The sequence below is a fragment of the Nycticebus coucang genome, chromosome 4, assembly GCF_027406575.1.
Source record: "Nycticebus coucang isolate mNycCou1 chromosome 4, mNycCou1.pri, whole genome shotgun sequence".
NCBI classification, from domain to species: Eukaryota; Metazoa; Chordata; class Mammalia; order Primates; family Lorisidae; genus Nycticebus; species Nycticebus coucang.
In genome coordinates this window covers 90,294,143-90,306,501 of record NC_069783.1, presented here as the reverse complement: position 1 = coordinate 90,306,501, position 12,359 = coordinate 90,294,143, and the positions used below count along the sequence as shown (strand labels likewise).

At 38.7% G+C, this 12,359-nt stretch overlaps 1 protein-coding gene across 1 annotated transcript in view; it reads left to right on the top strand.

Moving 5' to 3' along the window:
* MRPS5 (mitochondrial ribosomal protein S5) overlaps window positions 1-9,081 on the top strand; it is a 28,067-nt gene extending 18,986 nt beyond the window's left edge. Inside the window, exons 8-12 of the mRNA XM_053590192.1 lie at window positions 321-367; window positions 857-914; window positions 1,212-1,274; window positions 5,410-5,546; window positions 7,625-9,081. Coding sequence (XP_053446167.1) covers window positions 321-367; window positions 857-914; window positions 1,212-1,274; window positions 5,410-5,546; window positions 7,625-7,849 — 530 coding nt within the window. The 3' untranslated portion in view covers window positions 7,850-9,081. The remainder of the gene's footprint in view (window positions 1-320; window positions 368-856; window positions 915-1,211; window positions 1,275-5,409; window positions 5,547-7,624) is intronic.
* The last annotated feature ends 3,278 nt before the right edge of the window (window positions 9,082-12,359 follow it).

Sequence of the window (12,359 nt, the reverse complement as noted above, 5' to 3'; positions counted from 1 at the left end):
TCCAAAATCATTCGCCTTAGTGATTTATAACACATTCAGTTTTTTTAAACTAAATATACTTAGTTCCATTATATACATCTAACCTTGGATTTCATAAATGTATCCAAATGTGGTATTTCCAGAATGCCTCAGAACAGATAAGCAGATCTCTGTAGTTTCATGCTTTGTCATTGATTTTGGATTGCAGGTTTTTTTGTGGGTGGTGGAAAGATGAAATGGTATGAAGTATATTGTAGGTACTAAAACTTGAAATGTGGTGAAAGCCACATTATAATGCCAAGTTGATGTCCCTTTGCAGACTTTTGCTTTTTTGTTTAAAGGTTTTGCCATTGGGAAAGCCACCGAACGGGCAGATGCTTTCAGAAAAGTACGTACATTTTTTTCTTTGTTGCATTCAGTAAAAGATCAATAAGCTATGTGTTAGATGCTGTGGGAACCACAAGATAATTCATCCCAGAACCTACCCATGCAGCCTGTTGTCAAAGGTTACTTATAGTATCATAAAAAGCAGTTTCAGAAGTACTTGTATTCTTTGTCATTTTTATTAGATTGTGATTGCTTACCAAAATTATTAGATGGCTGTGGAAGTGTGGAAGTTTGAACACTGACAGAAAGTTTGAACATACTAAGGAATTATTGTTAATCTTTTTAGATATAATAATGCTATCGTGGTTATGGGGTTTTTTAAATGTTGGTTTTTTTTTTTTTAATAAGTCCTTATGTTTTTAGAAGTATATACTAAAATTTTTGCATAAGTGATATTTTTATAATAAAACATTTTATAAAAAGCATTTTTGAAATCCTTGAGAAAATGTAAATTTTAATAATAGATTTAAGAGAAACATTTTTCTTCTAGGCAAAGAACAAAGCAATTCACTATTTGCATTACATAGAACGATATGAAGACCATACAAGTGAGTATTAATCTTTTAAAATTTTCGGAATTACACTAGTTAAAATGTATGGCAATGTATCTCTATGAGTATTTTTGTGTTTCTCTGTTTTTTGTTACCTTCTTACAAATATATAAAATGTGAAAATAAACTTAATCTCCCGAGAAGGTTAGTAGAATGAGTGAACTTTAAGTTTATCATTCATTCTTGAACAACATGTGCTGCCTGTTGAGGGTCGTATGTGTGGCTTTGTGGTATTTGCAAGGGCATTAAAGTCACACACCTAATCTTTCCTGTGTTTGTGTTTTTACCCTCTAGTATTCCATGATATTTCTTTAAGATATAAAAGGACACATATCAAGATGAAGAAACAACCTAGAGGTAATTAAAATACTCTTAACATTTGTTGAAATAAGGCAAAGAAGTTATAACAGCTTCATTCTCTCATCTATTTTTGCTCATCATTATTTGAACTCATCTTGAAAACACCAAGATGGAGAGGGCCAGCTAGTTAAGAAGTATAAGGCTCTTGGGAAATAAAAAATAGTCAAGCTACATAGGTTCCTATGAGCACTGGCTCTAGAAGTAATTTTAGGTGGGGAGAGTACATTGTCAATAGGAAATAGCAATTGAGTAAGTAGTAGGATTTCTGAGGAAATTCATTGATGGTGTGTTAGATGTTTCTATTCTTTTTTTTTAATTTTTTTTTTTGTAGAGACAGAGTCTCACTTTCTGGCCCTCGGTAGAGTGCTGTGGCCTCACACAGCTCACAGCAACCTCCAACTGCTGGGCTTAAGCGATTCTCTTGCCTCAGCCTCCCAAGTAGCTGGGACTACAGGCACCCGCCACAATGCCTGGCTATTTTTTGGTTGCAGTTTGGCCGGGGCCGGGTTTGAACCTGCCACCCTCGGTATATGGGGCTGGCGCCTTACTGACTGAGCCACAGGTGCCGCCCAGATGTTTCTATTCTTAGAGCTTATTCAGTTCTAGTCATTTACTGCTCATCATCAAATATTGAGTGATTGTCTTCAGTGAGTCAGGTGCTATGCTAAGCACTAGGGAGGCAGAAGGGGCCCTTCTGTCTTGTGGATAAGAAGGCAGGAAGTCAAGGTTCAGCAGGGTTCAGCATCATGGGCTGTGGCAAGGGCTATGGTGGACTTGGATGTAGAATTGATTCTTAAACATTCTCATTTGCATTTTGCCTATAGTTCTACAATAAAAAATGATTTTTATATAACCCCAGGTAAATGAATTTCAAAAAGTTTGGATCAGAAGACATAAAACATAAACTCTTACACAACTCTGTAAGAGCTATAGCATGGAATTAAATCAAGAAAAACCAAAATCAAATATAGTACTAATTGTGTTAATGCCGCAGAACATGCCTTTAGTTTGAAGCCATGATCATTCATATCCCTGATAAAAAACATTTATTTTGTCATTAGAAAAAGTATTGAGTCGAACACCTTTATGTGAAGGTTTAGACCTATGCTGCCCGATATGGTAGCTCCTAGCCAGCCTGGCAATGGAGCACTTAAAATGTGGCTATTGAGATCTGCTATAAGTGTCAAATGCACACCAGATTTCAAAGACCTGACAGGAAAAAAAAAAGATCGTAAAATAATCTCAAAAATATTATACTGATTATATTTTGAAATGATAATGTTTGGACATGTTGGGTTAATAAAATATATTATTAAAATTCACTTTTTTTCAACTTTTTAAGATGTATCTATGAGAACATTTAAAATCACATATGTTGTTTCCATTTGTGGCTTATATAATATTTATATTGGATAGTGTTGGTTTAGACACATTTACATTTGAATAATTTTTTTTTTTTTTTTTTTTGTAGAGACAGAGTCTCACTGTACCGCCCTCGGGTAGAGTGCCGTGGCATCACACGGCTCACAGCAACCTCTAACTCTTGGGCTTACGCGATTCTCTTGCCTCAGCCTCCCGAGCAGCTGGGACTACAGGCGCCCACCACAACGCCCAGCTATTTTTCTGTTGCAGTTTGGCCGGGGCTGGGTCTGAACCCGCCACCCTTGGCATATGGGGCCGGCGCCTTACTCACTGAGCCACAGGCGCCGCCCACATTTGAATAATTTTTTAATAACAGCTATAATCTTAATTAGAGAAGTTACTTTTTGTAATATTCCCTTCTGACCCAAGCTACAATTTTTAGATTTCTAGGTAATCTAAACCATTTCCTGTGTATTGGAGTTCAGTACTCTAATTTCAGGTTAAAATAGTATGATACTATAGATATATCCTAAACATGAATAGGCATCTCCTCAACTGTATTCCTATACATTACTATTTCTGTGGTAGTAATAGGTGTAAATCCAGAAAGGATGCCAAGTGGCAGAACTGGATTAAGGAAAGGCAAAAAATATGTGCGTCTTTGTGAATGTTAATGGTCTTCAATTTAATGCCTCCACGTACGGAGTAGTATGGAATTATACTGCTATGCAACATGAATCTCCCAAGGGAGATAGAGAATGCTGCATTCCCAAACTCATTTAACCATGGAACACTTTTATTTTGGCTACAGTACAGTAGTTAATTTCACACACAGCACTGCAAAGCATTTCCCAAAAATTATTCACACATTAATTTAACTTTTGCCTCAGCCTCCCAAGTAGCTGGGACTACAGGCGCCTGCCACAACGCCCGGCTACTTTTTTTTTTTGGTTTGCAGTTCAGCTGGGGCCGGGTTTGAACCCGCCACCCTCGGTATATGGGGCCGGCGCCTTACCGACTGAGCCACAGGCGCCACCCCTAATTTAACTTTAATTAAACAAATATTTTTGGCATAGTTTGTATTTGGAAATGTTCACAAAGTACGATTAAATAATTACCACAGTACTGTGACTACTATTGTGTGGACATTTATTCATGTGCAAAATAGTGGCTGCCATTCATAGTGTTTCCTGTGGTCCAGTGTCTTACATGCACCACCCATGATGCTCACCAGCAGTGCTGCTAAGTAGGTACTGCAGAGAGAGAGTTTTGCCTGGGGTTATCCAGTGAGCAGTGGCACGCTAGATCTGTTTTGGGTCTGTCTTACACCCCCTTTCGTGTGCCCCTCTCTCAGTGTGTGCGAATCTGGATACATCCATACGTGGAGGCATTATGCTTACACAAGGGTATAAGTTCTGTGTGTGGTTAAGTCCAAGCAGAAGAACAAAGAACTCCATTGTTACCTGTTAGCTGCCCTCTTAACTCTGTAGTTCTTGTGTGATCTGGCATAGTAATGGAGTCCACAGTTAATTAGCTCTTTGAGGTAGAAGGCATAGTTCTTCACTATGAGAAATCAGAAGCTAAAAAACCAGTAATATGCAACTTATTGAGTAATCTTATGCTTTAAATTTAGCAGAAGAGTTGTGTGCCAAGTTTCATGTCTGGCAAATAAAAATGTTACAGTGTAAATTAAGGGTCTTTTGCTCTCCCACATTCCCACCCGTACTTGTCAGGTATTGATCTAGGCTCTGAGAACACAGTAGTAAACAAACAGTATCCTGGCTTTCATGGAGCCCATAGTCTACTGTGGAGAAATTGGATAAACAGGTTTCATTGATTGCCTGACTGCTGTCATCAGGGTGCTGCATTAGTCAGGGAGAGGGAAGCAGAAGGAAGGATGCCACCTGAGTAGTGTGGTCAAAGAAGGCCTCTGAGGAGGAGCAAGTGGTTGAGACCCTGAAGGCTGAGAAGGAGACAAGGGGGGAAAGCTGAGAGGACATTCCAGTCTGAGGGAAACTCCATGCAAAGTCTCTGAGGTGGGAAAGCCAGCATGAGGAGGGTGTGTCCTCAGATGACGTCACTGAGGTGGGCAGGGTTCAGGCATGAGGGGCTTTGTAGGCTTTAGTATTTATTTTGTTTTATTTTATTATTTATTTTAATTCAGAGGATAGTGGGAAGTGAAAGGCTTTAAATAGGGAATGATGTGTTTGGTTTGTGTTAAAGCTCTTCTAGAGAAGAGATTACAGATGGACAAGAGTAAGGCAAGTGGCTGGAGGGGAGACCCAGCCAGGATTTAGAGGCCAGCAATGAGGGGAGATGGACAAGCCAGTAGGAAGGGGGAAATCCAGGTCCAAAGCCAGAAAAAGAGTTTTTCCAAGATGAAGGAGTGGAGCTACCGCTCAGGGTAACTGAGGAGTCAGGGAGCATGAAAACAAATGTGTCCCTCGACCCTTAGTTAACAAGGGTATGGGAGGGCCAAGAATTTTCAGGCGTCTCTGTTAATCTTCATAGCAGCCCTGGTGTTTTGCCCACTGTGTTTTAAGATTTTAAGTATATATACAAAATCTCTTTAATCCTTATAGCATCCCATTTAAATTAGTGGCCTCTTGGAAGTTAAGTTGCCGAGGGTCACCCCACTGGGAAGTGAAGCCAGAATGATGAACCAGTTTCCCCAAACCCAGCACCCAAATCCATGTGAAAGCCAGCAGGGTGACTGGTGCCTTCTGCAGGTGAGCGGGTTGTGCTTCACTGGGTCTCCCCCCTTTTCTAGGTTATGGCCTCCACTGCCACAGGGCCATCACCACCATCTGCCGGCTCATTGGCATCAAAGACATGTATGCCAAGGTCTCTGGGTCCGTCAACATGCTCAACCTCATGCGATGCCTCTTCCGTGGGCTCTCCCAACAGGTAACCCCTGGGGTCTGAAACAGAAGTTCTAGTTTGTCTTTCCTTGTGTGCGTTGATACCATGAGGCTATGGGGCCTCCTGGAGATGCTCTCCCAGGGCCCATAAACTGGGGCATTCTTTTCTGTCTATGGCTACATCAGATTAGTCAAATCCACTGAAGAGTTAGTTAATGACAATTACCCTTTAAAAAAAGACTTCATGGGTTTAAGTTTCAAAACTCAGTATTTTAATAAGCCAGTAATTACAATCTATTTTTTATTATGAAAAGAATGCATGCTTGTTCTAAACCTCCAACAGTGTAGGAATGTAAAATAAACAGCCTATTTCCCAGTTTAATTCCTTCAGATTAGGGTAAAGAACCTAGGTCGCCTCTCTAGTTGAGAGAAGCATAGTCAGTTTTCATGTGGCTTACATAGGTAATTGAGAATGACACCTGGGTTAGGAGGGTACTATGAATATTAATATGCCAACTTATTCTTCCTCATAAGTGGGAGCCCTGGGGCAATTCCTAGCTTCCTCCCTCAGCCAAGCCTAGCATGCAATCGCTGTACTCCATGCCAGGGGAAGAGCTGTGACTGTGTGGGCCCTTCGTGGGTAGCCCTCTTAGCTGCGCAGCAGGGATGGCCTGTCCCTTAAAAGGATGGGTAGATCTCACAGAGCTGGATGAACAGTAGGCTCAGTAGGCTCTGTTTGCTGACACTTCAGAGGATGATGGCAATTTTTGGTTAAAATGGTCCGTGGAATAATTTTACATGTGCTGTTTAAAATAGGAAAAGTAATTGAAGGAGAAAGAAGGCTTTAGGTCTTTTTTGAACAGCTTTTATGTGTGCTGACACTATGTAAAACATCCTTCAAACCACTTCTAAATTTATACTTAACTGTTAGGAATTTAATTGTTTGATGTTTAATTGTTGGGTCTAGGTAGGTTATATTTATGATCTAGTAGGCTTCTTCTTTTATGTGTTTTTTTGTTTGTTTTCTGTTAGTACTAATCTTTTGATGGAATTACCATGTGTTTATTACCTCTTCTAAAATGCTATTGGTCATAAAAAGTTGCATTACCTAGTGTGCCACTCACAAAGAAAAAATGTCACCAATTTAAGTGACATGACTTTGATAAGATACACCTATTTATTTTCTTTTGTTTATGAAATAGCCCATATCTTTTTAATTCCAAACATATGTAGAATTAGAAAAGTATGAGGCAGCCATAAAGTCTGGGATCATTGGATTGGACATACCAGGTATACTGTAAATAAATTGTCTACTATATTTATCTGCCTGTTTCCAGACCTCCATGGCCTTCTATAATGAATTCCTACAGCCCTCTCATCCAGGTAGTGACTAGTTTTTGTCAGTACCATCCCCAACCAGTCCCAGTTGTTTTAAAACCTGATCTCAGATATTTGTTTCATCCCTAAACATTTCAATATATAGCTCTAAAAAATAAGGATTAAATATACCCTGCCATACTATTAGCATAACTGAAAAATCAACAGTAACCCATGTTATCAAATATCCAGTGTCCATACGGAAATATATATTTTTCAGATTTAAAAAAATTTTTTTCACAATTTATTTCAATCAGGTTGCAAAAAAGGTCAATACTTTGTAAGTTTTTATGTTTTTAAGAGTGTTAATCTATAGTTTCCCCTCTTCTTGCTTGTCTTGTAATTTTTTTGTTTAAGAAACCAATTTATTTATTATGCAGTGTTTCCCAGTTTGGTGCTAACTAATACCTGTAGGGTTCTTGATGTCTTCTCTGCCCTATTTTTCTCATGAATTGGTAGTTAGGAGGGTTTGAAAAACAAGAGACATGAGACCGGTGGCCAAGGCCCTTCCTCCATTCTAGTTAGGAATGAAGAGATGGGGCTGAGATGGCTCCACTGATGACAAGTCACTGTTTGTTTAGCCACAAAACACATTACCCAGTATCGACTAAAATGGTACTTCAGTTCCCCCACACTGCTGTACATATTTTTACAAGACTTCCCTTTGGCTTATGGAAGTTCCTGCTTTTTGAGTTGCAGATGTACTTTATAGACCTAACCTGTTGTTCTCAATTTGATGTTGTCCAGGAAACACATCAACAGCTGGCTGATAAGAAGGGTCTTCATGTTGTGGAATTCCGGGAGGAATGTGGCCCTCTGCCCATTGTGGTTGCCTCCCCCCAGGGACCCTTGAGAAAGGATCCAGAGCCAGAAGAAGAGGTTCCAGACATCAAACTGGACTGGGAAGAAGTGAAGGCTGCACAGGGCATGAAGCGCTCTGTATGGTCAGGATTAAAGAGAGCTGCCACGTAACCTTTCTGGCCTTGCACAGCTATCCATGCCTGGTGCTTGCTGTTCAGCACCTAGGAGAGAGACTCAACCTCTCACACCTTGGAATGTTGCCCTTTTTTGGAGCAGGGCATGGGGAGAGTTTAACCTTATCTCCTTTGTTTACAAACAAATGATTAATAGCTCTCATTTATTGAGTACATGGTATATGCCAGTCAATGTGATAAGAACTTTACATACTGAATTTCAGTTCAAGCCTATTTTAAATAGTCATTTAAACTAACGTAAGTGAATTAGGGAAACAGAGCTGATAGTCTGGCCCAATCAAAAATAATATGCATCATAATAATTGTTATAACGATTATGGCTAATATATGTTTACTTATTCGTCCAAAATTGATTACATTGAGGAACTGCCAAACTGTTTTTCTATAGTGGCTGCATTATTTTATATTCCAATTAGTAGTGTACAAGGGTTTTTCCACATGCCGTCATCCTAGTGGGTATGTAGTGGTACTTCATTGTGGTTTTGACTAGCATTTCCCTAGTGGTTAATCATAAACATTATTTCATGTGCTTTTTGACCATTTGTGTCTGAGGTTTTCCTTTTTTTGAGAAATGTTTTAGACCCTTTGTACATTTTAGAAATTGGGATATTTGTGTTATTGAGATATGGCAGTTCTGTATATGTTCTAGATATAAGCCTCTATCAGATACATGATTTGCAAAAGTTTTTTCCCATTTTATGGAACATATTATTATTTTCTTATTTCTTGGAATATTTTTTGAGCTCCATCCACATTCTCCTTTCATGACACCAATGGCCCAAATATTAAATCTTTTATTGTATTTCTACAAGTCCCTGAGGCTCTCTTAATTTTTCTCTAGTTTGTTTTCTCTTTGCTCTTCAGATTGGGTACTTTCTATTATTTTATCTTTAGGTTCACTGATTATTTCCTCTTTCCTCTCCATTCTGCTTTTGAGCCATCCAATGCAATATTTTTATTTTTGTTATTGTTTAGTTCAGATCTAAAATTTCCACTTGATTCTTCTTTAGATCTGTTTCTTTACTGAGGTTTTTTTTTTTTATTTGTTTTTTATTTGGTTTTTTCATTTTTTTATATGTTTCAAGATTACATATATAATTGCTTAATGAAGCATGTTTATGATGGCTGCTTTAAAATCCTTGTCATGAAGTTTCAACATTTGTGTCATCTCAGTGTTGACTGCTTTTTCTCATTGAAGTTTAAAATTTCCTGCTTCTTGGTATAATGACTTATTTTGGCTATATCCTGGACACCTTCATTATCACATTATGAAATTTTAGGAGTTATATAAATCTCTTTTAGCAGGCCTTGGGAGGGGTGGGGGCGGATTGTAGCCTCATTACTGCCAAGTGCCAGTTCCCTTACTGTAGCTCTCCTCTGGACCTTTGCTGATAATCATTCTATCTAGAAAGAAGAGGAGGAGCAGCCCAGTGACACCACAGTATAGGGAGAAGGCCGTGTTAGGCTAGATGATGGTGAAAGTTCTAAGCCTGTAACATCAGCAGATGAAGATGGGGATGCACTTTTTTCTAGTGATATTTGGCTAGAGCAGGTAGTCACTGTCTGAAAAACATTTTTTTTTATCTTGCTATCCTTTATCTGTCCTTAAATACCTAACAAATATTAAGACATTGAACTTCAGGCAACAAAGGACAATTATCCTTTAGAGATAGAAAACAAAATTATGCCTACTTACTATCTGGAGAAAGTTCATGGCTTTAGGAAGGGTCATCCCATCAAGACCTGGTAGCCCCCTTGAGTTGAGGTAATAAGAGTTGGGAACTAAGGACAGTCAAGGTGGCTAGAGTTCACAAGAGAGAATGCCTTAGAGGAGAGAGCTGTGCAGCAATAGAACATCTACAGAGGATTTCCATCAACTATTTAGTTCCACACTAAACAGTACATTTGTGTGAGGAAACTACTCAAGACCAAAAGATTAGGGAGAACAGTGTGTGGAGCTGAAAATAGTTCCTGTTTTGAACAACCACGGTGGAAAGCCTTGTAATTCAGGTATTACTAGAAGAGTAACCGATAAGAATTTTGCCTCAGTAGTGGAAATAATAATTCTGTTAAATCTATCTCTGTTTCCAACTTGCAAAGCTTAAAAAGACCAAACTGGAACATAGCTCTTTCCAAATAACTGTTCTAGAACAAAGCTCAAGAATATATGAATACAAAAAATAACCAATAAGGTAAAATTCACAACACCTGGCATCTAATCACTAGACATGCAAAGAAGCATGAATGAAAGGAAAAATCAGTCAGAACTGACCCAGGAATGATGCAATGGAAGAATCAGGACATTAAAATCGATACTGTGATTATTCCATATGTTCAAAAAGCTAGAGAGAAAAATTGGACATGTTAAATAGAGGCATGCAAGATATAAAACACCCAAATTGAACTCCTAGAGATGAAAACTGTAATATCTGAGATAAATACACTGGATAGGGTTTACAGAAGATTGGACATCACTGAAGAAGAGATGAATGGGTTTGAAGACAGCAGTTGAAAGAATAATAGTGGGGAAAGACTGAAAAAAGGAGGTGAGGGAGGGATTGGGCATTAGAGAACTGTGAGACAACATCAGGAGCCAAATGCAAGTGCAGTTAGTGTCCCTAGTCTTCAAAATATTTGAAGAAATAATGGCTGAATTCTTTTCCAAATTGACAGAGATAAACTCACTCAGGAAGTTCAATGAAGTATATCAAAAATTTTTAAACCATTGATAAAGAAGAAATCTCAAAAGCAAGAGAAAAAGACAATTTGGGTGTAGAGGAGCAAAAGTAAAGGTGATGGCCTTCTCATTAGAAATGCAAACTAAAAGGAGACCAACCACTTTAAAGAAAAAAATAGCCAACCTAGAATTCATTTCCTAGTGAAGATATCTTGCAAAAAGGAAGGTTTTTTTGGACATAACAAAATCCGAAAGAAATAGCCAACAGAGCTCTGCAAGAATTGTTAAAGGAAGTTTTTCTTTTTTTTTTTTAATGAAACTTATTTTCATACTACCAAAAGTGATCATTCCTGGAAAAGAGAGCAGCCCTTCTGCAAGTTGTAGTGAACTGTCTCCCACAAAGGGCCACTGTCTGAGTCTGTGGTTATTTCTTTAACTCCATTGCCCCAAACTGCTTCATCCGAGTGGTAGAGTAATGGAATAAATTAGACTTGAGCACAACAGCCTGTGGTGGGCTCGCTGCCTGATTGTCTCTGGGGTCTGCTGCCAACAGGAAGTGAAGACATCATTCATTATCTTTCCTGAAGATCTGTTCCTGATTTCCTGTGACTCACACATGAGCAAGAACAAATTAATATCTCCAGAATGACATTCAGACAGTGTAGTCCACATCACCACCCAAGAAAAATATTTCCATAAAAGCATATTACCTGTAAAGAGGTTCCCAAGCCCATGTTGAGAACAGCTTTTCCTTTCCTTTTTGTTCTTTCTTTTAATAAATATTATTATGCAGTGCAAACCTGCTTCTCATTAGCTGCTCAAGAACCAGATCTTGGTTTATTTTTGGATGGACAAAATTCCAATTGTTTAACAAATATTTATGTGCCTCCTATGTACCAGGAACAGTTAGGTGCTGGAGAAACTACAGAAAGCAAAAACCGGGTCTTTACTCACACAATGCTTACAATCCAGAGGGGAAACAGACGTTAACCAAGGTGTTCTACTTATTCTCCATTACACATTGTTTTTTTTTTTTTTTTTTTTATTGTTGGGGATTCACTGAGGGTACAATAAGCCAGTTACACTGATTGCAATTGTTAGGTAAAGTCCCTCTTGCAATCATGTCTTGCCCCCATAAAGTGTGACACACACTAAGGCCCCACCCTCCTCCCTCCATCCCTCTTTCTTCTCCCCCCCCCATAAACTTAATTGTCATTAATTGTCCTCATATCAAGATTGAGTACATAGGATTCATGCTTCTCCATTTTTGTGATGCTTTACTAAGAATAATGTCTTCCACTTCCATCCAGGTCAATACGAAGGATGTAAAGTCTCCATTTTTTTTAATAGCTGAATAGTATTCCATGGTATACATATACCACAGCTTGTTAATCCATTCCTGGGTTGGTGGGCATTTAGGCTGTTTCCACATTTTGGCAATGGTAAATTGAGCTGCAATAAACAGTCTAGTACAAGTGTCCTTATGATAAAAGGATTTTTTTCCTTCTGGGTAGATGCCCAGTAATGGGATTGCAGGATCGAATGGGAGGTCTAGGTTGAGTGCTTTGAGGTTTCTCCATACTTCCTTCCAGAAAGGTTGTACTAGTTTGCAGTCCCACCAGCAGTGTAAAAGTGTTCCTTCTCTCCACATCCACGCCAGCATCTACAGTTTTGAGATTTTGTGATGTGGGCCATTCTCACTGGGGTTAGATGATATCTCAGGGTTGTTTTGATTTGCATTTCTCTAATATATAGAGATGATGAACATTTTTTCATGTGTTTGTTAGCCATTCGTCTGTCATCTTTAGAG